Below are 27,451 nucleotides of genomic sequence, written 5' to 3' on the forward strand. Positions count from 1 at the left end.
CTTGATGTTGTGAGAGAACTCTCGTGTCAAAGCTAAATCTGTGGTAAAGGAAACCCAGGTGACTGTGGAATAGGAGGTGCCTAAAGAGATGAATGTGGTCATGTGAAAATTCTGTTCTCTAAGTCTTTGGACAGCACTGATTCTAATTTTGCAAAGTTAATGGCCATCAAGGAAGCTTTTCGCTTGTTTGCCGCTTCTCCTTGAGTTAGCACACACGAATTAATTATTGAGTCTGACTCTTCCAATACAGTGTTATGGGTCAATAATCCTTCTCTCACTCCTTGGAGCATGAGTATAAATTGCATGAAAAGAAGAATTCAACTGTGGTCGATTGTCAAGATTCCTAGATCTGCCAACAATCTTAATCCTGCAGAGCACTTGGCTATGGCTCGAATTAACTGTCCTGATAATCTTCTCCGTTTCCATTACTGAGCACTCAGGCTTTTTGTTTTCTTCGTGCATCTTGGGGTCCGCTGTTTCTGCTTTTCCTCCTCTCAGGTCTTTGTTATGGTTGGATTTGTGTGCTTTCTTTTGTTGTTCTTTGTGAGTTTTAATTTCTTATTGGCTCTTTGAATCTTTTTGCTGCTGGCTGCTTGTGAGCAGACGAGATTGAGCTATTTCTATGTACTTGTGTTTCTGGTGCAGTTTGCACCCCTTTCTGTGACTCTCTTTTTTTAAAATAAATTCTTTGCTCTTCAAAAAAAAAAAAAAAAAGGCAAAGGAATAATGATTCTCTCTATATTTTTCCTTTGCTTCCCAAGATAAGTTAATGAAAGGAATTTAACCAAGCAACGACATACCAAAAACAAGCCAACTAAAAATTCCAAGAAGCATGTCTAGCCGTCACACTTCCAAGACAGATTAGGAATGAAGCAATTATATGCAAGTTATGTCCGTGTATGTGGTTACCACTAAGGTCTATGTGAATGCATACATGTTAGCTTGTTGAGAGAGGGAGAGATTGATTACAAACAGTTTAAGCATTGAGGATTTTTCACTTGCTTAAAATGGAAGATGATAAATCATCCTAATTTCCTAAGCACTACACCAAGTGATGACTCCAAATATTCTTTGCATTACTAAGTGAGCCTACCTATACTCGAAGAAAGAACCATCTCAACTTGCTTTTATCACTCGACAACTGCACAAGGAGTTTTAGAGTCAGTTTCTCACCGGTTCTTACAAGTAGTGGTCTTTACATTACATGGACAAAGACTGTCCTGAACGTGATGAAATCTCTTAACATCCCTCATTATAGTTCTCCTCCCTGAGATTTCAGAAATAAACATGCACGCCACCACATATTTTTTGTTATTTTGATAGGCATTCCCTCTCTAGTGTGTATCAGTCCAAAAATGATTGCTCATTGCTCATTTCTAACCATGGCCACAAAGAATTTCTTGTTTCATCTCACCATCGACATCATTTAGAATAAAGCTTATATTTGGTACATAACCAACTTCTCTCATCCTTCCTATAAGAGAATTCGACATTTGCTCGACTTGTATGTCTATAATGCTGAAACCAACATCTAAGGAGAGATCGAAACCCTAGAAAAGAATACTGTAAGAAATAAAACGAAGCCGAGATGGTGTGTACAGAGAATTCTAGTGAGATCTGAAAAAATATACTTCAAGTATTATTAAAATGAGAGAAGTTACAACTAACTATCATAACTTTTACAAGTACAAAATTGATCCCGCAAAAGGAGCATGGAATCAAGAATGCTCATCTTGAATGGCAAGGCTTTTGTAAAGAGATCAACCAGCTGATTCTGAGTAGATACAGATTGAGGACTAATCACACCAGTCAAGACCTTATCATGAACAAAATGACAATCCACCTCAGTGAAACACACGGGGATTCTTGCTTATATGTAATGCAGACTGATTGTCACAGCAAAACAAAACAGGAGGAACATTGGAAAAACCACAATCCTGCAATAGAGAAAGTATCCAAACAGATTCACAACAAGCAGTAGCCATAGCACGATATTCAGCTTTAGTAGAGCTGTGAGCAACAACAGATTGCTTTTTGGACCGCCAACTAATAAGTGATTTACCTAGAAAAACACCAAAACCAGTTACAGAAAGACGAGTATCCTGACAACCAGCCCAATTACTATTAGTGAACACAGTTAACTTCACATCAGAATCAGCAGAAAGTATCCCTGACCAGGAGCGCCAATGAGATATTTGAGAGCCCTATGCGCAGCTTGTAGATGAATGGTAATTGGTTTATCCATGTACTGAGACAAACACTGAACTGCAAATGCCATGTCAGGACATGTAAAAGTAAGATACAAAAGTTTGCCAACTAACTATCTATAAACAGTAGGATCAACAAATTCAGAATCTGCACTAGCTTTAGTAAGTTTAGCATTGTAATCAATAGGAGTGGTCAGGGGTTTTGCACCCAAGTAGCCATACTCATCAATGAGATCTAAAGCATATTTCCACTGGCAAAGATAAATGCCTTTATGAGACTGAGCCACTTCTAATCCAAGAAAGTATTTCAAAGCACCAAGATCCTTGAGTTTAAAACGAGATTTAAGGAAAGATTTTACCTTATCAGCAGCTTGTTGAGAAGAACTCCCAATGACAATATCATCGACATACACCATCAAAGCCACAAAATCACCATTATTAGTCTTGAGAGTAAACAAAGAATAATCAAATTTGGACTGAACAAACCCAAAATCCAAAAGAGCATTAGTAAATTTGACATTGCATGTCGAGATGCTTGTTTCAAACCATATAATGATTTATGCAGCATACAAACCAACTTCTGATGAGAAGAACAACCAGCGTATACTATATAACCAGGAGGTAAATCCATGTAGACTGTTTCCTCAACATCCCCATTTAAAAAGGCGTTATGAATATCAAGTTGACATAAAAACCAATGACTAGCTGCAAGTGCAAGAAAAATGACAGTAGCTTGTTTAGCTACAGGGCTAAATGTCTCATGGTAATCAAAACCCTCTTGTTGACTATATCCTTAGACTACAAATCTAGCCTTATACCTTTCTAGACTCCCATCAGCTTTCAACTTGACCTTATAGACCCATTTGCAGCCTATAGTATGCGCGCCACTAGGAAGAGTAACAATAGACCATGTCCAATTATTTTCAAGAGCCTCAACTTCAGATTTCATGGCTGTTTGCCAATGGGAATATTTGATTGCTTGTTGATAACTAGTAGGTTCAAAAAAATGGTTTATAGAAGAGACAAAGGCTTTATGATTACTGGATAAATAAGTAGTAGAAAGGAAATGATGAATTGGATAATTAGTAACAAGATTTGAAGAAGGCAAATTATGATGGTAAATATCTAAGTATTTGAGAATTTTCTTAAGTCTGCAGCTTTTTCTGGAAGAAGAAATATTTGAATTATTAGTAGAAGAATCAGCAACAGTAACCTCAATTGTATTATAAATAGAAACAGGTTTAGGATTGGACTGATCAGAGGAAAAATCAGGTTCAGGTTGAGCAGATTCAATGTCAGGATCAGGTTGATAAGGTTGAATTTGATTAATATGTGTAGAAGGTGTATAAAAAAAATCAGTAGCAGGACTAGTACGATGAAAAAATGATGAATCATGTTGAAAAAAATGGATTGGAAGTGATATTAATGGTATCATCAGATGAAGAAGAAATTGGGTTATTATTGAATTGAGTAGAATATTTAAAAGGAGAAACAAGCTCATGAAACACAACATTTCTGGAAATGAATATTTGATGAGTATCTAAATCATACAGTTTTTACCTTTTTGTAATCTGAGGATAACCTAAGAAAATACACTTTCTAGCCCGGGACTCAAATTTTTTTCTATTACGTGAAAGTGTGGAAGCAAATACTAATGAACTAAAAACTTTCAAACATGAATAGACTAGAAGTTTGCAAAACAGAATCTCATAAGGAGATTTATTATCTAAAATAAGAGTTCAGACTCTATTGATAATGTGTGCAGATGTAAGGAGAGCATCCCCCCAAAATCTAATATAAAAGTTAAAAGATATCCAAGCTAACCCCAAAAAGGGATGTTATCAAGACCCAACCTTCCTTCAGCAAATCCAAAATAAGACCAACTTCAATTTTTTAGCATTTACGGATCGTGACCTCCCCCATAGTACATACAAGTATCCATCATCTCCCCTCATCTCTTATGATGAAACCTCACCTTCAACAAGAACTGCATCTTAACCTGTCCATAAAAACAATATGCACATGGTAAGTGCAAAATCAAATTAAAAAGGTCAATTGAGTGCAACAATAAATAACAATGATATAATTAGTAAAAGCAGGTTCAGCAGCAGCAGTGGTAGATTGATAGTAATAATAATATCATGGCCCAATCAGGTTAAACAAAGGCCATTTATGCACACCCAGAAGGATATATGTCAGAGGCTAATTCAAACTAAGCCATTTAGTCTTTCCTCCTGAAGAATGCCAACAATTTCTTACCTCCAACCCTTAAATTCCCAAGGATTAGATCCATTGTTCATTTAACTCAGCCAACTTCTTTAGAAGAGAAAAGTGGGACAAGAAAAGACCCTCAAAGGACTAAAAACAGAAAAAGAATGATGGCATTTCAGGGGAAAGGGAATAGAGAGAATTTGGAAAATGTATATTTTCCTTTATAACAACCTTCATATTTTATCATGCATAGATGGGTATGCTTAATGCACATTGCAAAGGACCAAAGGTCTAACTCATTTTCATACACCAAAAGTAGCCAACACATCAAGTCCAAACTGCAACTCTAGTTAACTACAAGGACAGCTTTTGAGAAATTTAACAGCAAAAATCTGAGAAACTTACTTGAGCTGTGTTATAAACAACGTATTCATTATACATCAGCTCAGATGCCTTCACTTTGGATGAAACCGGTTTGCCACAAGGAACAATAATGTCATCCTTCCACTTCAAGAAGTCAGACTCCCGAGGTACTTTCTTGCCGAGTCCTTTAGTAGAGTGCTTTCCTTTGGGTAGTGTTTCTATACACTAAATGTGAATAGGGAAAAGTAACCACAGAGAAATATTGAAGAAATGCCAAGTTCTCCTCCAGTCATTGGCAAAAAAGGGTAAAATAACCTCAGCCTTTGTTAGCTCGTAGACATCCCCCAAGGCAACTTCGCTGAGAAGCATTAGGCCCACAGGACTTTTCTTATGAGTATAGCAATATTGATCACTCTTGCTGACCAAATCAGCAAAGTAAACCCCCTTGCCAAACTGGAATGGAACAGAATTACAACCGTAGTCTTGCAAAAGAAGTGGATATATCACATATGCAGTGATGTATGAGCATTCATGAAAAGAGGATGTAAGAGAACCATATAGCCAGTTGCTGGAACTTGTGGAGGAGCTATTCTCAGTCCCTGGCTAAGTATTCCTACAAAATTTGTCAACCAAGAACCTGCATAGGAGAATATCTCTTAATGGTCCAATAGGTCTCAAAAACAATAGCATCAGGGAAATTGTCCCAAACTATAGTCATTTGCAGCACAGCAATGAATCTCTCCCATGTAAATAAATAACCACTCACCATGCCAGAGAAGCATTCTGTTTTTAAGCTTTTCTCAATAAGGAGCAAGCTTTTCAAATTTTCCTTGTCTTTCAAGCGAGAATACTCCCTCCAGTTCAAGAGTCCAATCCTGGCAGTAACATTTAGTTGCAGTAAATATTTATTGTAAATTGAGCCTATTTAAGAGAGAGAGAAAAAGAAAGGAAAAACAATAAACAAGCCGATAACCAGTGGAGTCAGAGCTTGTCACTCTCACGCAAGACAATGGACTCACAGTATGAGTAGAGGCATGAGTGGTAAGGAGATATTTCTCAATCAACCGATATTCGCCATCATGAGGAAGGGAAACAATACACAATTGAGTTTCTTATATTTCTCATCAAGGGAATCATCACTATCATCGTCAAAACCAACTAATCTTGAGGCTATTGCAATGTCTTCAAGAGATTCCAACATTTTCATCTACCATTCTCAAGCTCAAAGGAGGATCACAAATTATTCTTTACTCAAAAGGTGAAATAAACTGCAAAGTTCAGTTAAAGCTTTAAAAAAAGTAACACTTTTTCAGCAATAGTTTTGAGTAAGTTTCGACTCCAACTTCCTCTCTTCTGCATACAATGTATCAAAGTGCAATAAACATAGATATCTTACTAATACCCACGCTTTTAGAACACAGCAGCCATGAAGATCAGTAGTCAATAACATTTTTCCTATTTTCCTTCTTTTAAGTTGCAACAGTGTTCTCTGAGGCTCAGAATAATATATAACTATCAAGGTGCCAGATAAAACATAGGTTCCACGTAATGAAAATGTTATTTACCAAAAGCATAATGCTACAACCACAGGAAGAAAATGTCCAGCTACAAACTAGAGGCCTTGTTATTGACACACAATTCACAAGTTATACAAAAAGCTACAACCTTATTACTTAATCTGTAGCCAAAGAGTTGATATGTATTAAGGAAACAGCATAACACCCTTCAGTATTTCAGGGGAAAAAATTAAAAGGGCAATTAAGTATCAATCCGACATTAGAATTTGTTTCTGAATTGAACATTTGAATTCCAATGTTCAAAACAAGAAAAAATGGGGACTGCTTGAAATAAATAAACGTTTAAACATAACATACAGGAAACAAACAAGTAAATGCAACTAGGTACATGCCAGTAAATGAAATCTACTATTCCACTTTATAAAAAATGGAAATCAGTCCCCAAGCAATTTAATGCGCACAAACTAGCCGTATTTGAGGTGTAACATAATTTTCTTAGCATGTTTGGTTGGGCAATTCCCCCTCTATTCCTAAGGAACATTTGTTCCTTTGTTTGGTTGTCACATGCTCCAAGAATGGCTATTCCCAATCAGCTAAAACCAAGGAATAGTTAATACCAAACCTCCCCATGGTATTAGCTATTCCTTGGTTGAGGAATAACCTTAAAAAACAAAGACCAAAATGCCCTTTGAAAGTTTGAAAAATTACATATTATATATTATAAAAATAATATTTTAAATTTAAAAATTAATTAAAATTATTAATATTTTAATTATACATAAAATATTAATATTTTAAAATGTTAATGATTAAATTATAAATAAAATATTAATATTTAAATTATCAATTATTAATATTATTATAAAAAAGAAAAAAAGTTTAAATTTTTAATTATATATTATAAAAAATAATATTTTAAATTTAAAAATTAATTAAAATTATAAATATTTTAATCATAATATCATTTAAATTATAATAAAATATTAATATTTAAATTATCAATTTTTAATATTTTAAATTAATTTTAAAAAATAAAATAAAAATAAATAATCATATATTATAATAAAAAATATTTTTATCTTTGTATCTGCTTTTTTTTTATTATTTCAAAATTATTTTTACCAACCAAACATTGCAATAATTGATAATAGCAATTCCTACGTTATTTGATTCTATCCACCAAACAACATAATAATATTTCCATTCTATTCCATCTCCTATTCTATTCTCACAAAATACCTATTTTATTCCATTTTATTATATTCCGCAAACCAAACATGCCATATAAGTTGCATTAAACATTTCAAAGGAAATGAAAGCACATGACTTACAGTGAGGTGGTACCCTTATTCAAAAGTGAATCACATGAATACACAACAGGGTCAAAAATCAGGAAAAGGAAATAAGATGTAGAATCAGTACCTTTGACTTAAAATCATCTTCGTCCCTTACGAACATGTGGACGGATAGAAGGAATAACAGTAAAAAAATCTATTACTGGCATCAATAATCAAGCATTCTTTGACAGAAGGATCATAAGCATTGCTATTCAATAGATTTTGTATCTCTGTTAATGTCTCAAAACCTGGGCCAAGGAGATATGGTCACTAAAATTTCTACTCTGCATATGCAACAGAAATTTAACTCCTATAATGCAACATATAAGGATGTTCAGCATAATACAGAAAAATAAATAAAATTTTTACAACTACACACCCTTCTGAATATTACTTTTGCTGAGCTTTCCAAGTGGCATTTCAGACATATTAATCTTAAACTCCATCATTGCAGCCCTGCAGTCAAGAATGGGTCTTTCAGACATATAAATAATTTCAGAAAGAGTAAAAGAGAGGGGAGAGTTTGCTTGGAAAGCAGGCCATCGCCTGTATGTTTTCACATTAAAAAGCATCTTTATCAAATCAAGTAATGGAGGAGGAAGTCGACTGTCTGCATTGGTGTGCTTGTTTTTGGACACCTGTTTGATAACTCCATAATCCTACAAATTCCAGCATGGGAAAGAGAACTATAAGAAATGAGAATCCACTACCCAAGCAAGGGGCATAATACATTTGGTGAGAGATGGGAAGGGAATAAACAATACAATATCCAATGGGAAAAATCTGCCCGGCTGTTTCTGGAAATTTTGTTTCTGTTCCCATGCCTCCCATGTATTCCCAGTCTTCTTAAGAAATAAACGTTTGAATTCAGAGATTGCCCCTAATTTTGACATCTCTTCCAATTTGCTTCCACCAATTTCTTCATTCCCAACACGACCCAATTTACGGAACACGTAACAATCTGATGCCTTATCTTCTTGGATTATTTGGAGGATGTAATAACTTCATATGCCAAACAAGGAGTTAAATTCATTGAAAGGGGAAATAATAAAAAGAAAGCATAAAATATGAGATTACAAAGACAAAGAGGCAAAATTCTATGGCAATAAGTTGATATACAAAACAGAGTCAAAAATGTAATGGGTGAAAAGCTAAGTTTCCAAAGTAACAAGTATCTCACAGTCTTCAAAGAGGATGGGAGGAGGAAAATGCCCCTCATTATCCTCTGAAGAAGCAAGGAACATACAATTATTAAGTGTATCAATCAATAGGCAACAAGAAAACACATTCAGCACAAAGTTTCAAAGCAGGAATGTCGCAGCCAAAAACATAACAGATTAAAGAGCCAGCCACAGAGACAGATGTGCAAAATGCACCTGTTAACACCAGTTGATAGGTCAGACATGTTCAAAGTTGTGTTATTATACTTCCCCCATCCTCAAGCATGGGACATGAATCCTGCAGACCAGAAGCTTCATGCACAGCACATTGTCCTTTAACAGTGACCGTGCTAGAGGCCTCACCAATGGCTTCAACTTTGTTCAAATCAATTGGAAGTTTCTTCTGTCTTTTAAAACAGTCAACAAGGTAGTCCTCCCTAACAATTGGCAATTTCATCATCCTGAAAACAGAAACACTCGTGAACTAAAACGAACGGAACAAGATACATGCTCAAGATCAGAAATATGAAAGCAGCTTTACCTTGCCTTCCTGACCTCAGCATCATGATCATCCAGCTTCCCACTCACAACAAAGCAGTTTGTATCTGCAATATGATTTGTTAGGTACCAACCGATTAAAACAAGCATTTATTAAAAATCCAGTCCAGTAAGCATATACCGTCCTTGATATTGGCATGAATAATACCACCCACTCCCTTGATTTTGCCCTTCCACTCTTCCTGAGGAGCAAATATCTTCAAGATATGAACACGCACATTTATTCTGAACAAACTGAATATAACTTCACTAAATTATAAATATAGTGCAAGAGATTTTACCATGGACTCCTGAGGTAATATAGTGATAGAAACTTTCAAATCTGCCAAGCTTTCAACCTTTGAAGTTTGAAATTGGCCATTAGCAGCTTGACTTGAAGAAGCAGATGGAGGCAGTAAGCGAACAGGTTTTTTTATTTTTTGTGATTTAAACCACTGAAAAAAATTGAGTCAGGAAAAAGTTACAGTTTTATAAACCTATATCAATGAATCTTAGTCGAATACCTTGCTAAGATATTCAGTGTTCGTTTCATTGGGGACTTTCCATTTCCCTTTAACATGTTCAGGTTCATAACTAGAGTAACTACACTTGCTCCATGCTGACAGGTAGCCATGGCAACGGTACATGCCTCCAGAAAATTGAAGACGGCTGGAACACATCCCATCAGCACTGGACAAAATTATACAAAAAGACTTCTTTCAATTTCAGTGCTGACAATTAGAAGTTTATGTTCATAGCATGGTGTTAATCATTGAGCAATTTCATCAAGAAAATTACATCTAGATACACAAAAATGAAAAGAAAAAAAATTATAAACAACAGATTCAGCAATCGAGTGTTTAATATAGGTAAAACGTATTTGCATCCGTTGACAGATCAAGCACAAGAATCTGCAAAATTATCCACTACACTTACATAATTTATAAAAGATTCATGAAAGTGCTTGACTAGATGATTATGAAAAAGGAAAACACAATCTCAAAAATTGTGGCATAGACCTTACCAATGATCACGCAAATCGAGTTCTGATCCTGTTGCATCTTGACCATTGGCTTCAAGCATTTCACGCAGTTCTGCTGTTGTGAAATGCTTCTTCAAGTCATCCTTCAAAGTCCAAAGGTCTTTATTCTGGGCCTCTATTTTACTTCCAGATCCGAATCTTTTGGCTTTTTATCCATCAAGTCACTGGTGTTCTTTGTAGACCCAGCCCTACTAGTTGGTACATCTCCTTCTAACTTAGTGACTTTTGAGTTCTGATCATCACCGTCATCCTTTTTACGTTTTGTGCCAGCTCTGGAGGTCGATTGTAGCTGTTTATCCTGTGGTACCTCAGTTCCTTTGCCTGAAGGGACAACAATTATTCAAAGAGAAAGCAACTAAATCAAAATTTATTGACCACTATGGCATTAAAATGAGAAAACCAAGGACAGTTAAACCCCATACCAGTCTTAGCAGCAGAAGGAACCTTCTTAACTAGTGCACGAACAGTTGCCTGGTCAGAAGAGGAAAGGCTTTCCCATCCAGGCAACTTCTCCACTTGGGTAGCAGGAGACAGTTCCATGAAACACATGGCATGGTTCCACACCGATCCCTTGGATCCTTGGCCCTTAGGCTTGGTGGATATACGAACCTAACAGTATTAGAAAAATCAATGCACAAAAATGTCAAACCTCATTTGTGCATAACTAGCATCATCAATGCTGTCTTGAAAAAAATACTTAAAACATTAAAAATACCTAAATCTTAAGCAACAGCATAAAAGCTGTCAGCACACACTATAAATGAATTTCAAAATTTACCTCAAGCTTCTACCATGTTCTTTGATGTATCAATCTTATTTAAGATCAGGAATTAACTGGTAAACTAATTCTCATATTGCTACCAAGGACTCTCTAACTCCCAAGAAAATTGAATTATTAAAAAATGTTACATGTTTAGAGTGGGGATACTTAAAAAAGGGAATCACATCATACACATTAAAAAAAAACAATATCCTAATTTGTCTGAAAAATGGAAAAAAAAAATACTTCATCCTTTGCAAGAAAACAAAGAAGGGTACAAGAGAACTTTTTTTTGGAAGCCAAAGATAGATACTTTACAAGCACATGGATCTCACATTTGATTTGATTTGAAGAAACCACCCTGAAAACAATTTGTGAGAGAAAACAAGGGTACAAGACAGGCTGATTCCAAAGATGAAAAATGAAAAAATGTGCACACAACTTAATGCCCTTGGAAAGACCTTGCAGAAAAAAAAAAAATAAGAGTTATCCTATCACCCCAACCATTAGTAGCATAATAACATACGCACCTCGTCCAGCCCTTATCTCAGAACAATGCTTCAACCATGTGAAACCGTTTTTATCTTACTCATCCAACATCTAATAGTTCATCATGCTACCAAAATTAAAAAAATCTTCGATCTGTCCTCACACATCAAGCAAGTTTCTATCACCATGAAATATTTACCAATGACAAGAACCAAAAGAGGAGTGTGTTTACTGGGTCCTTGAAGCAGACTTTCAACCTTATACACTTCCACACTATAAGCCATTAATTCATAGATCCATTTTACTAAACCACAATTCAGTAACTAACGTCAAAACCAGGTACATAAAAAGCATAAATAGATAAAGAAAAGCATTAAAAATAAAAATCCACCTCTTCTTTCATAATCTTTTGGCTGCAATGCTTGCAAGTAGCACGAGAAGTTTGGGAAACTTCAATAGCATATCCATAGCTGTAAGAGTGACAGCTTTTGTATTTGCAGGTCCGCAGTCCTCCACATAGTTCCTAACTCTTTGTTGATCTTCCCATCAAAGTGATTCTATGCCTTCAACATCATCAATGCTACACAATAAAATGATAAAGAGTTGAACTCTGCATCTAATAGAGATAATCTTACGGAAATCACGAAAGACAATTGGAAAAATACGTACGACTTTATCTGGTTTGCTTTCCTTGGTACACAATTGGCATGGCTCCACATCGAATTCTCAAAACAGGCGAACATAAGTACAAAGTTAGAAGATGCAAGCATCCATAACAATGCAATGAGTAAAATTTATGTAAAAGGTAACAAATAACAATACAAATATGAAGACATTGAGTTTTACAAGAACATGGGAGTGAGAGTTAATGCCTAAGCCTAAAAAGATCGAAATTGACAAAAATAAAAGATCAGGCAAACAACTAAGCAATATCCCACAAACCCAAATGAGAATTGCAGGTGCATGTACTTAACATTCTCTGAATTCTCAAAAAAAAAAAAAAAGACCCATAAAAGGAAAATCAATGCAGAAAGAAAAAGTGGAGGGAAATGTACGGGCATGAAGGCATCGAACTGGGTGGCTGGGGCCATTTTAACGAGCCTAAAGACCTCCTTGTCAATGGTGTTCCGGTAAGTTTTGCAAGATAATCGAGCCGACTTGGCATACTCGGCTTTCCATGGCTTTGGCGGGTTGGCCATTTGCTCTCTCTTGTTTCTCTCAAGAATCAGCAAGGTATGAAAGAAGTAGATTGCATAGTTGTCACTGTGGGTATTTTTGAAGTATTTATAGGTGTGGAATAAGAGAAGAAAATGGAATTGAATGTTCCGAAACACTGCTGAGAGAATCTGTTTGCTTGGCTTCTCTATAAAGCTTCTCTTCTCAACGGGTTAAAATGAAATGTTGTGTTCATGTAATCAAATCAAATCAAATCAAATTACATATTATAAACTTACACACCTCACATTGATAATATTATTTTATAATAATAAAAAACTTTACCTTAATATTACATGTTACTTTTTTAATATGTGTTACATATTAATATTATTTTATTATATATAAAAATAAGGAATTTTAAGATCATGTAACTGTTTTTGACTATTGCATCCAAAAAAAAATATGATCTTATTTTCGGACTTCTGATTAGAGCAAAGTAAAGAGTGATGGTAGACAAAGAAACATGTAGTAGCTGATTTTTATTATATTAAAAGCTTGTATAAGTTAATTAAATTGATTTTTTTTGAATTTTTTATTCTGTTGAATTATTAAAAAGTCTAAATAATCATGAAATTCACTTGATCCGTAAGTTTTAATAACTTTTACATCCAACTAAAGATATATAGGAGCTATACAAATAGAAAAAGATTTCTTAATTAATAGATAACCTATCGCTTGCATGAACAGTTCTTTTGGAAAGTTAAAAGTGTGAGCTGGTTTTGTGTACTTATATTTTTTTCTTTTCTTTTTTTTTATTAAATAAATTTATATTATATCTCGGTACTTATGATTTATGTTATAGATGATCAAAATTAACATATAAAGATCATAATTTTTATAAAACCAATCAAAATATAATATTTTGCAAAGAGATTTAATAAGATAAATATAGTTTCTTTAGTTTTGGTATATTATTAATATAATCACTTATGAATAGTACTTTCTTTATTGAAATGTTTTTTAAGTGATAATAATTACTATATATATATATATATATATATATGATAAGCAACAATAATTTGTATTAATAATGTAATAAAAGTAATAAAGTAAAACATTATTATCTTATATAAATTAATTAAATGTAATTTTTTTAGTTAGTTTTGGTATATTACTTGTATGACTAATGTTTCACTTCAAACATATTCCTCATTCTAAATAGGACTTTAACAAGTACTTGGACTCCAAATTAAATTAATGTCCCGTTCTGAAAGTCATAGTACAAGAACTAGAATGTTTATTATGTAATACACAATAAGTAATAAAAATTAATTGACGTCACTTGATATATACTAATTGAAATAGATAAAATAATGGGAAAAATACACTTTATCTCACCTAATATGTAATTTATTGACATAAAGTTTTTATTCCTTTTTTTCTGAATGCTTATTTTTTATTATATAATTTCTTTCTACTATTTAATTTGAATGATTATTTTTCTCATTATATTTCTTTTTAATAATTATCCTTCAAGTGTTTTCTATCGTTATCTTAGAGTATCTTATTTTCTGTAAATAAAATTTTATTTTAGACATAAAATTTATTTGATTTTAATGTTTTTTATGCAAATACATCTTTTTTTAATTTTATATATATACCATATTTTTATACTTTAAATGTTAACTAATTAAAAATGAATCAAATCTTTCATTATATGTAAATTTATTATTTACGTTATCATAATTATGATTCATATGTAGCGAGCGTGTAGCAAAAACTAGTTACTATAAAAACATTGGTAATATAATGTTAACAAACCTCTTTTTGTTATACAAATGCATATTTTCAATTATTGATCAAGAACCGGAGGAGCATGAACATTTCTTATTAAATTTGGTCGTTATATCACACACACATACTAGGCATAAAAGGTTGTACTCGTTTTGAAATATCTGACTATGCATTATTTTATTTAGCAACTAATTGGTAATACAATACTAGTACTAGTTATAAATCCCAAAATCAACTACAGCCAACTAAGTTATAATATTTTGCTTCAGCTTGGTTTGTGCTGCAATTAAGTTAGGTATGTTGATCATACAGCAGCAGGACATGTTGACAAGTTTAACATATGCTTTTAAATGCTCCATGTATATTTGTTTGATCACCTGCAAACTCTTGAAAGAGTCACTCCTACATCACAGCTCAAGCCTCTATCACAAATTCTTACAAAAATTGATGACCAAAATCCAAATAATCTCACTCTACATGGTAGTAGGTGCAGTGGTATTCTTTTAAATCAATATCCTTTATAAGCTAAACAACTCCAAAGTCAATCATAGGCAAGAGGAATAAAATATATAGATGGCCCTTAGGTTGCCTTCTTGAGCATTCAATTAAACATATCCAATATCCATCCTCCGCAACTCCCAAACAGATTGTAATTTTATTCAACGACAACATATCCTAAACTTGTGCTCCCATAACAAGCTGACTCTCATCTGAGCCGCATACTCCATTTCAGATTACAAAGCTTAGTTTCAAATGCTATTGCCCAAATTTCAAAAAAAAAAAAAAAAGAATTGAGTCGAAAAGAGTGCCTATAAAAATTATTGGGAAAAAATGTGATTTGAGATTTCTTTTAATATTTATTATTATTGTGAAAAGTTAAAATGTTTAAAAAGGATACAATGTTGAAGAGTAAAAATAATCATTTTTTATAAATTTTAATTATTATTCTTAAGATATATCAAAATCTAAATAATTGTTAAATTTAGTTTAAAGTATAAGAAATAATTTTTTAAATTCTTTTGAAAAATAAAATTGCTGCAAATTAGTAATTAAATAGTTATTTTCCTACCATATTTTTTTATTTTTTGTTGAAATGCATTAAATTTAAAATATTTGAATAATTAAATGGGAAATTTTATAATTTAATAAAATATAATATAGATATTTTGATCATTTGGTACTAAAAACACTTTTGAAGCCAAGCGAACATGCTCTTGAGATCGCATTTGGGTTAAAAACACTTTTTGACGCAAACATTATGCTCAATGGATCCTAACTAAAATTGAAAACAAGCTCACAAAACCCTCATTATTTGAAGTGGTTGGCCTATGATTTTCTATACCAAAGGCCACCATCAATAATTTTAACACAAGCTCAGAAGTACTCTTAGTAATGACATATTCCTTTTTCTATTTACTTTATTGGTTTATGATACAAGGCAATGGTTCATGGTATCAATCCTCAAGAACAATTAGTAACATAAAAAAGCCAAGAACGACACTAACTATTATGTTTGGTAGGAGGGAAGAAAAATGAAGACAAGTGAAAAAGGGGAAGAAAGAAAAAAATTAGGAATATGAGGAAAGTGATTTTCCTTTCTATTTGATATGAAAGTGATCAAGCTAAGACGAGCACCTCCAACATCCTTCGTTGTTCCTAAAACTGTCTTCCAAGGTATTTCTTTATTCATAACAAATACATCAACGTTTCAATGAACTAGAATCAAAGGAATAATGATTCTCTCTATATTTTTCCTTTGCTTCCCAATATAACTTTATGAAAGAAATTTAACCAAGCAACGACGTACCATAAACAAGCCAATTAAAAATTCCAAGAAGCATGCTCTCTTCTTCACACTTCCAAAACAGATTAGGAATGAAGCAATTATGTACAAGTTATGTTTGTGCATGTGGTTGCTACTAAGGTCTATGTGAATGCATACATGTTAGCATGTCAAGAGAGGATTGATTACGGACAGCTTAAGCATTGAGGAATGGTGTATTAATCTCTAAATAGACATTGAATGCAATTGCTATAAAATGAGTTTGACAAATTTTAAGAGGAATTGTCCCTTGTTCAAAATGGTAGATGATAAACCATCCTAGTTTCCTAAGCACTACAACAAGTGATGACTCCAAAAATTCTTTGCGTTGTTGAGATTTGAAAGCATTTGGTTTATTGGTAATTATTATTTAGTGGTAAGATTATTCTTGTAATTATCTTAGTAGTACTGTTCTCTTTCATCTTGTACTAGAGTGATGCCCGTCTGTTACACTCGGGACAGTTAATATTTTTTTATTCAATTGTTGGAAAATTGACCAAATAGATATATAATGTTGCTGAGCAAAATGCCCATAGGTCATTTACAAAAAAAAAAAAAAGAATAAAAGAAAAAAAGCACTTGAAAACGGATAAAGCAAAATTAAATTAAAAAATAAAAGAAATGAAAGCAACAAATATAGAGGATAACAATCATATTCTAAACTTAATACTAAAAATACAACTCACCTTAATTTACTCCATTTCTAAATCCTACAAACAAAAAGATATTGAACAATTACAATTAGTTTAATTTAAAATCACATAATAAAATGAAAACCTTATTGATCAAATTGGTAAATCCAAAAAGAAAGCTCCTAAAAATTTATGAAAAGAATACGAAATTGAAAAATATAGCACCTAAAACAAACTATAAATGGCACCACCAAAGAAAACCTAACTCATCCAAACAAAAAAAAAAACCAGCAAAAACGAAACCGAAAAGGAAAGAAGAAAAATGACAAAGAAAAACACAAAGACAAAGAAAGGAAACAATAAAAAAGAAAGCAAGTAACCCCTTTCTCTTAAGCTTCCAAAACATCAAATAGAAAGTAAGAAGGAAAAATCAAAGAAGAAGAGAAAGGTTGAGAAAAAAAAAAGAAAGAAAAAAAAGCAAAGAGAAAGAAACAAAGAACAAATAGGTAGAGATAAAAAGAAAACCTTCTAGAGGCCCAAACCAAAGGAAAAAGACCAAAAACCTTAAAAACAACACTACTGTTGATTTCATGAGTTTTTGATGATAACAAAATATTTTCATTCATTAATGTCTAACTATACTACTTGAGTGTGTAAGATAAAAATGTATGTCACTTAATGAAATAATTACTTTAAGACAAACACCAAAACTCATTAGAATAAGGGTCACAAAATGAGTTACAAATACAAGCCTTTTAATCGGTTTGCCAAGGGAGTTAGTTAACATCCAAAAGTGAAGATCCAAAGTAAAGGCAGTCAAATTTGTGAGGAACAATTCAAGAAGTCTTGGGTGACTAACATATCTAATGGTTGTTTAAGGGAAATGGAAGATCAACATTAACAAGCTAAGAGAAGAATTAATCAAACAAAGAAAAGTTAGTGAATCTAGTTGTTATAGAAATGGTAAGTTTTTAATAAGTTAAAGTCTTTTTTAACCAATTAACAGAGTAAAGTAGATTGCGAGATAGAGAAGACTTAATCGACTAAGAAGTATGGTTAACTAGCTAAAAGCTCACTATTAGAAATTTTGAATTTGAATGTCTAAAGACAAACTAACGACTAAAAAGGATTTTAAACTATTTCCAATGGTAAAAAGCTGTCAACTTCCATCAGAGTTGATTTGTTAAGTATAAAAGACATCTCCAACAGCTAAGAAGGATATGAGATGCTTCCAAGAACCAAAGAGAATTAAGAAATTCAAAAATCCTCTCACTCCTTTTACTTGTATTTCACTCAAATCTTTATAATAGAGTTTGGCACCTTATCTTGTACCATTCAGATAAGGTTAGTGATCATAGGCACATCTTCATATCTATATTCCTTGATTACTTAGAGTGTGCAAGGCACTCTAAGGGATTTAATCAAGCTTGGAATAGCTTGGTTATTGTTCTAAGTTCTAACTTACCTTTAGAAAAGTTAGTTTGGGTTTTAATTGATCCAGAAAAAAATCATTGTTAAAAATTGTGATTGACCTTGTGGAAAGTTATTGTAAAAGCTTGATGGAAGAATGTGAATTTCACTAAATTTAGAGAAGTAATTTGGCAATCCTTGATTGGGAGATCAAGGTAGTGGATGTAGGTTAAAGAAACCGAACCACTATAAATCATTGTGTTTTGTTTACTTTCCTTTATTTTCTTCTCACTCTTGACACTTAAATCATTCTTGCAACAAACTTTAAACTTCCACTTTCAAATTCCCTCCATTAGCTCTTAACTTAGAAAGATTTTCTTATCATTCGGAAAGTGCTATACACCCCCCTTTAGCACACTCTTTGGGCCTAACAACTACAAACTCAAAAAGACCTCAAGAAGAATGGAGAAATTCATGTGTCAAACAACTAAGGTATCCACATTACAAAAAATTAAGGCTCCACGTGGAGCAAGCTATGGCCCCTTTTTGGCTTCCTATTCTCGTTCATCTTGTACATAAACCCTATTATAACAATGTGTTATGTTCATTAAAGGAAAATTGAAGAATATTCTAAAATCGACTTCTATCGACTACCTCTCTTCTTCGCTATTCTATCTTACTCAAAACATAGAATTTAACATGGTATCAAAGCAGGAATAGATTTTTTGTTCAAGCAATTTTCATTTTTACACAATTTCTTGTTTTCTCACTTAGTTTGTGCAATACAAATCGGGATTCAAATATCTTTTTACCTTTCTTCTTTTATCTTTGGCAATGGCAGAATCTGCACCTTCAAAAATTCCATCAACCTTTCATTTACAGGACCTTTATTCTCTCTATTACCTTCACCTTAGTTATCAATATCATATGATACATGATATGTATCATATGATATGACACGATATTAGTAAAAAAAATACATATTTATGGTTGTATCACATTTGATCAAGTATTGAAAGCATATTATACAATACGCGATATGTATCTTACGATACTAGACGTATCGTTTGATATAATCAATACATTTTTATATAAGCTTAATTCTAACTTATTATTAATATTTTATTTATTTATTTATTTTTAAGTTGAAACATGAAAACTATTTTTTATGAGTTTCAATCTTTAAGATTTAGATTTTAAATAAAAAATACTAAAAAAAATAAAATTTCCCTTTTTGATGTCAAGTGTTTTTAATTTTTAATTACTAAATTAATATAAAAATGTATATTTTATTTAAAAATATATATTATTAGGGAATATGTTGATAGTTTAAATTAAAAAATAATCATCTGTTCAAGTTATGCCATATGATCTTTAATTCTATTAAAAAATATAACATTTTAAATTTTTTTCTTTATTTTATATTTATAAATATTATTTATAATTAATTTTAAAATTTTTTACCGTATCTTATGTTACGATACTCGATACTGAAAAAATAAGATTTCGATACACAATACGTAACTTGATCTAACAACTATGACTTTTACCATTTTGACAATCATGGTTTAGTTGTGATTACTTCGAAACTAACCTCAATTAATTATATTTCTTGGAGTAGATCTTTGCTTTTGGCACTTTCCATATGGAACAAAACGTGTTTCAAGGATGACACCTCTGAAGCTTGACTTAAAAAATGAGTTGTATGTGCCATGGACACACTGCAACAACTTGATTGTAGCATGGTTATTGGAATCCATCTCACCTCCAGTGACTTCAAATATATTTTACATGAACTCTACATTGGAAATATGGGAAACATTGAAAAAGAGGTTTACTCACAATTGATGACACCAGAATTTACAACTTGCAATTTCAACTTTCCAACATCTTGTAAGGGACCAAGTCTGTAGATGCATACTGTCAAATTTGAATAGTATTTGGCAAGAATTAAGAAATTATATGTCTCTTCCACATTGTGAATGTGGAAGTTGTAATAAGCAATTCTTTAAGAAATATGTTGATCAGGCACAAAAGAATTATATATTTTTTTTGAATGGAATGAATGAGTCATATGCTACTCTTAGAAGTTAGATTATACTGATTGAACCTTTCCTCAGTTTAGATGAAGCTTACAATATTGTTCTCAGGGAAGAATCCTAAAGAAATCTTATATACAAACACACCTTTTTAGTGAAGTTTCTGTTATGGCCACCTATATCTAAGGCAAAAAGAAAACCAAGGGAAATATACTTTGTAGTCATTGTGGTAAAACAGGACATATTAAAGAAAAATGCTTTGTATCATTAGATTTCCCAAGGATTTTAAATTTACAAAAGGCAAACCTTATGATAAAAGAGGAATGCATTTTGTTAATAGTGTTTCTACAAATTCTATTAATGAGTCACGCCATAATGAGGAAGACACAATGAATGCCATTTCTAAAATTTCTTTGATAAAGAACTAAGTTCAAAGGTTTATGTCATGGATCCAAGAGTGTGAAACAAGTTGTCATGGTGATAATCCACTGAAACCAAACAATGAATAACAACTTAGGCCATCCATAATCAATTTAGTTGTGGCTGCTATCATTACTAAACTTATTAGTGTAATTGCTTCAGAATTTCAATCAAGAGATTCATTAAGTGATGAAACATTAATCTTTAGTCATGATACATGGTTTGTTGGCATTAGGGCTACAGATCACATCACATGTTCTGTGAATGTTTTTACATAGTTTAAAGAAGTACACAACTTGTTTGTACAAATGCCAAACAATAATAGGGCTTTAGTTACTCATATTGGCATTGTAAAACTATCACAGTCATTAGTTCTCACAAATGTTCTTTGTGTTCCATCTTTTTCATTTAATCTCATATTTGTTGGGATTTTTATTTGACAAAATCTAAGCAACTTTGTTTAATCTTTGATAATTCACAATGTGTTATTTAGGACCTTCATTTATGGATAATGATTGGGCATTTAAACTCCTATCAAGCCTATATGTCATACAGAGAGACTTGGATGCACAAGCTTAACTTCTTTTGCTTCTACAAAAATCTATGATTGTTTTGCCCTTGATGGTTTAATCGAGTTTTCTAGTTTTTCCTTTGTAAACAATTGTAATGCCAAGCCAAAAGAATTTGATTTGTGGCATTTTCAACTATGAAATGTTCCTTTGAACAAAATCAAACAAATTAATAGTTTTTGTAGAATTTATCTTTTAACAAGGCAAAAAAGGTTTTCTTTTCCTATTTATGTAAAAACTACCATTTCTCCTTTTGAAATAATACACATGGATATTTAGGGCCCCTATTCTACTACAACCATTTTTGGTTATTATTATTTTTTGAATGTTCTGGATGATTTTAGCAAATTTACTTAGGTGTTTTTAATGAGACATAAATCAAATGTTTTGATTATTGTTTCTATTGTTTGCAATATGGTCATGAATCATTTTAATTCTTCTGTCAAAACCATTCGATCTAACAATGGCCTTGAGTTTAAATTGACTTAATACTATTCTTTAGAAAGGATTGTGCACCAATTTTCATGAGTAGACACTCCCCAGCAGAATGGTGTTATTGAAAGGAAGCATCAATACCTTCTGGTAGTAGCCTGAGCATTATTATTTCAAGCTTCCTTACATTTGAAGTTTTAAGGTGATTTAATCTTAAATATCACCCATATCATTAATAGGATTCCATCTCTTGTCATATCAAATAAAACACCATTTGAAGTATTGTTTTTGCAAACTGTTTCCTTACAATCCGTTGCTATGTGTAATGTGGTAAATTTTAAGAGTTGTCACCAATCTTTTTATAAGGTGCGATTAGCCACCTACAAAATTTGTTCTATTCGACAAGGTTCTAAATTGATTTTAGGTTCATCTAAAGAACCAAAAAACTTGGTCTATGAATTTTAGAATTAAATTTAAGAATACTGTTACGCACAGGGAATGATTAATATCCCCGTGATGCCCGTTCCATGAATGGTACTATTTAACCATATGTTATCCTATTTTAACCCCAACTTTTGATTTTATTCTTATATATATTTCCTTAATCATTACTCTTTTTTTGTTTTTTATTCCTATTTTATTTAATTTAACTATGAATGATAATCTTTTTATTGAAGATATTTCCCAAGTCTTCCCATTTTTCTAGTAAGATACAAGAATAGCTTCTTACTTAAAGCGTTTTTCGAGAAACTTATCTTTTTAAATTTCCTAGAAAAAATCTCATCATTGGGATTATCATTCGAACTTTATTTCAAGGATAAGAATATGCATGATGAGTATGAAATGCAAGGATGATGAATGTTATGAATTTCAAATTATTATATACAAATTATGATCGTTTATTAAAGGCATTTTTTAGGTCTTCCCATCATTTTGGTAAAACTCAGGAATGCACTTTCACCTAGAGAATACCTCAAGAAGCTTATTTTTACAAACTTCACAAAGAAATCTCATCATCGGACCAATGTTTGTATGTTAGTGTACGTGTGTCTATGGAATGCAAATTCATAATTGATTATTACAATTGACAACCTTATATCGAAGCCCTTTTCCAGATTCTCCTATCATTCTGGTAAAATTCGAGAATGTCATCTCACTTAGAGAATTCCTCAAGGAAACTTATCCTTACAAGCTTACAGAGAAATCTCATCATTGAGATTGACAATTGTAAACGAGATATGTGTCACACAATAAAATGCAAGTTTCAAATTATTAAATGCGAATCAAAGTTCTTTAGTTGAAAATATTTTCCGAATATTCCCATTGTTCCAGTAAAATCCAGGAACGAAACCTCACCTAGAGAATTTCTCAAGGAAGTTTATCCTTACAAACTTCCTGAGAAAATGTAGACACTAGCTTATTGATTTCTTTTTTCTCACATTTGAATTATTATTCTTATTCTTTTGCTAAAGCTTAAGTTTAGAAGTCTGTTTTTTAAGTCCATCTGCTTTGATGCTATTGAGGCCCCTTTGGATCTTGTTAATTACAGGCCCTCAAGTTTAAATGAGCCAAAAAAAAAATAAACAACTTTTATTAGGTTGATTACATTAAAAAGGGATCAAAACCTGAATTAAAAGGGATTAATCACCCTAAGTCAAAAATTAGTGAAAAGGTTCTAGAAAAAACAAGAATGACATAGGGAAATTGGTCAATTGGCCAAAAATAAAAAAAAGACAAAAAATGAAAAATGTACAAGGCCTTTACTAGGAGTGCCTTAAGACCTGAGTAGAGGCCACCTAATTCACCACTAGCTATGGAATGCATCCAACGACTGGCAGAGAAAGAACTCAGGGAAATTTCTAAACCCTTGGCTCGGATAAAAGGAAAAAAAAGGCGATTCTAAAGAGAGGAGAAAAAACCCTAAGATCTCTCTTTCAAGAGTTGTAATACACATGGAAACCCTTTTGTAAAGAAAAACCCTAGAAAAAAAATAAAAAACCTTAGCATCTTTGTTAACTTAAAAAAAGACCATAAGAACCAAACAAAATAAAAAGTGTGAGAATGGGAGCTTTAGAAAAGAGGGAAGTTTAGAGATTTGATTTTCAATGAGTTTTCAGATTAGTAAAAAGTTTTTTTTTATATATAAAAAGGTGAGAAGAAAGACAAACAACCTAAAGGCTTTCTTGTGAAAGCGGAGTTTTTGGGTCATAGTAAAAGGGTGAAAGAGCGATGAGCGTTGAAGGTTCTTTAGAGGGTAGAGGCATTGGATTTCAACATATTTGTAGGCAATGAAGGCAAGAATTTTGAGAGTGGGTTGATAATTCTATTTTATAGAATTATTTTAGTCCAATTTTGTTATTAAATATTAGCTAAGTCCTTAATTTTTAATTATAATTTAGTTATTTTTAGTTATTTTTATAATTAGTTTATTTTTATTAAGTTATTTTAATTTTATGTTTATTTCCTTTAATTTGGTTATTATTTATTAGTTTTTATGTTTTTGTAGGATTTAAAGGAATTTGGCTTAATTTTGAAAAGTAAGGTGTTTCAAGGACCCGAAACTTTGCTTGTAGATGCTTCGGTTTTTTGCCATAACTCCTGATACAGAGCTCCAAATGATGCAATTCTTATGCCATTAGAAAGTTAAGAGACAGAGCTACAACTTACATGAAGATCACTTTGCCCAGTTATACTTTGAGTATAGAGAAAATTGAATCGAAAAATGACAAGGTGTACTACTACGGGAATGACAATCTTAATGCTGACAATTGTTGTTTGGGCCTCATTACACTTTTACGCCCAATAATTAGAATTAGTAGGTAAACTTAGGGACTTAAGTTGATATTATTAGTATAAATAGGATATTTTAAGAGAACCTTAAGAGATTCAATAAGCTAAAAGTTGATGCTAAAGCTTGGAGATCAAGGTTGCAAATATTTGTTTTGTTTTCTTCCTTATCTTTTTTTTTCTTTTGTTACTCTTAATGGTTAAACTTCACATATTTTTACTTATCTTTGCAATTATGAGTAGATCATTTTATTTTTTTAGGATTGCAATTGAACTCATATGTAATCTAAATTTTTAATCTATTAATTGCTTATCTTTAATGAGAATTGAATTGTTTATTGCAATTTGTTCTTAATACTTTTAATTTTCTTATCACCAATTAAATTGATTTAGGAACCTAAACAAACTTGGGAAAGGGAGTTTAGTGTAGACTAAAATTGAGATAGCATATAATCATGTTAATTGATTTGCGTATAGGATAGAGATATACCTATAGGCCATATGTAGTTAGATTAGAACCTGAACTTAATGAATCTAATTTAATTTCAATTCACATAGGGATATAGTGTCTTGGTTAAAATAGATATTTTTATAAGATGTGTCACGACCCAGTACTCTCTTCGAGTCTGTGACAACCGCCGTGATGTTCCGATAGACATTCACTACCCAAAATGCCAACCAAAACCCCACAAGGCTTTAATATCAGTTTTCGCACCTCCCCTGTGAGCAACAGTTGTTAAGTATCATGTTTTGAGAGATTATAAACTATTTCCAAATCAAAACAATAGAAAAATAATTTTTTGCTCACAAGGGCATTTTGGTCATTTTTCCTCAAAAATCTCGAAACCAGCTAAAAATGTAGTATGCGAGTGAAAAACACATATTTCATAATAAAAAATAAGTTTAGATGTCTAAAACATTCATTTAAAGTGAAATTATAACTATTTGAATATAATAAAAATATTCAATAAAACATTTTATTTTCTTATAAAACAATATTTATAGAGTTACCAGTAAATAATTTTTGTAGCGTAAAAGCTAAATAAATTCAAACATACTGTAATATAGATAACCAAAGTATAAAATTTAATTTACAGTGACACGTGGGCCCACGAACGACCAAAAGCATCAAAAGCGGTAAACCTATAGTTTTTGAGGATGCAAGTCCAACTGTAGCCCTCAACAAAGTGAGCTATCTACAAACTATCCTGAGCTTGAAATTGGTGGAAAGGAGGGTGGTGAGATTATATAATCCCAGTGAGTAAACAAATACCATCTAAAATATCTAAAGCTGAGTAAATGGAGACAGATAAAATAGTTTAACATACTATAATTCATCACCTTTCAACTCATTTCAACCAAATTAAATCAATTCATATAAATCGAGTAATCAACATGGCTTATGAATTTCTTAAAACTTTGGCTCGTGCCAAAATCATTCTCATACTCAGTTATCAGCGATACCTTGACCGAGGGCTATCCCAACCGAGTCCGCCAAGACTATTAAAAAGTCATGTACGTATAAATCATGTTTTTATTTTGAAAACATAGCCTTTCCTTGGGGTTGGCTGAGTCCACCCTCACGTGGTGGTTTGGCGTGAAGTGAACTCTAAAGTTGTACCTCAGGAGTTACCCTACACGCCTCTCCGACCGAGGTAAGAATATAACGGGGTTACCGTACCCCTCTATCAGGCTAGTCCACGAAACCTGCCCACTGTAGCAAGCTAAACCCACCAATTCAATAAAATCTCAACCGCATGACATGACAATTATATCACAATCCAGCCTCTCAAGGCTAAATACACAATTCATATATTTCAACACAAATACCAATTCAGCCATTCATGCAAATATTGTCATAAGTCATTCGATTCAAACCATGAATTTACAACACATGAAAACAATCTCCAATTACTCTATTTTCAAACCATCATTTCATTTCAAGACAATGTTATAAAATAATTTCATTAAATCACATTTTGTTTATAAAACCTAAAGATTTACCATTTAAACACATTTTTTCTATAAAATCACAAAAATGAATAAAAACTACTTTAAATAATTAAGACGATAGTAAGGTTACTCACTATTTCGGGAGTCGAATTTCGAGTACTCCGATTCTTGATCCTCGGGTACTATCTCTTTTCTTTTCCTAGAATGCTTACCACCTAGACATAATGCACAATAAGCCATTTACTACATTTGTGCTAAATTGTTATAAAACCAATTCAGGCTCTATACTAATGCATGAAATGGGATGTAAATTGTTCAGGTAACTATCTAAATACGGTGTTCAATATAAATTCAATTATGTACCTAAATAAAACAATATTGGCCTAATTCGATCTATCACTCGATTAATTGGCCAATACGTCAAATTCGACTCCAAATAATTCCATTTTCCTCCCAATACTCCAAATCATCAAACACAAATTAAATAGCTTGAAATATGGCAAAATCATCCTCACATTTTCTCTTGGAAAATTCGGCCATGGTGGGTGCATCAACACTATAATTTTTTAAGCTTGATTCTCACACCATAAATCACTAATTCCTAACCAAATCACTTGAAATAAAATGAAAATCATCATCAATATTCCACATGGAGAATTCGGCCAATGATGGGTGATGGAAGAACATGAATTTTTCTTGCTTGATTTTCATGCTACACATCACCAATCAACTAAAAACACTAAAATACATTGAAATCTAACCATATCAAGCATCAAAACCTTTCTCTAAGTGTTCAGCCAGCAAGATACCCA

General features: G+C 32.2%; 1 protein-coding gene and 1 pseudogene across 1 annotated transcript; both read right to left on the reverse strand.

The window, feature by feature from the left end:
* Nucleotides 1,619–3,043, reverse strand: LOC18613185. Its single transcript, XM_018113846.1, has 3 exons — nucleotides 2,567–3,043; nucleotides 2,176–2,265; nucleotides 1,619–2,062 (listed from the first exon to the last, which is right to left on the reverse strand). Exons 1-3 carry the CDS (start codon nucleotides 2,621–2,623, stop codon nucleotides 1,871–1,873), a joined length of 339 nt encoding a protein of 112 aa, XP_017969335.1. The 5' UTR covers nucleotides 2,624–3,043; the 3' UTR covers nucleotides 1,619–1,870.
* Nucleotides 1,619–13,021, reverse strand: LOC18613186 (annotated as a pseudogene).

The sequence above is a fragment of the Theobroma cacao genome, chromosome 1 (assembly GCF_000208745.1).
Source record: "Theobroma cacao cultivar B97-61/B2 chromosome 1, Criollo_cocoa_genome_V2, whole genome shotgun sequence".
In the NCBI taxonomy this organism is placed as follows: domain Eukaryota; kingdom Viridiplantae; phylum Streptophyta; class Magnoliopsida; order Malvales; family Malvaceae; genus Theobroma; species Theobroma cacao.

Bases quoted from the DNA above. Each gene is read 5' to 3' on its own strand.
- LOC18613185 (XM_018113846.1), bottom strand. From the start codon at position 2,623: ATGGTGTATGTCGATGATATTGTCATTGGGAGTTCTTCTCAACAAGCT. The intron at 2,266-2,566 runs GTAAAATCTTTC...TGGCATTTGCAG, and splicing joins CTCAACAAGCTGCTGATAAG to TTCAGTGTTTGTCTCAGTAC. The intron at 2,063-2,175 runs GTCAGGGATACT...GTGTTTTTCTAG, and splicing joins ATATCTCATTGGCGCTCCTG to GTAAATCACTTATTAGTTGG.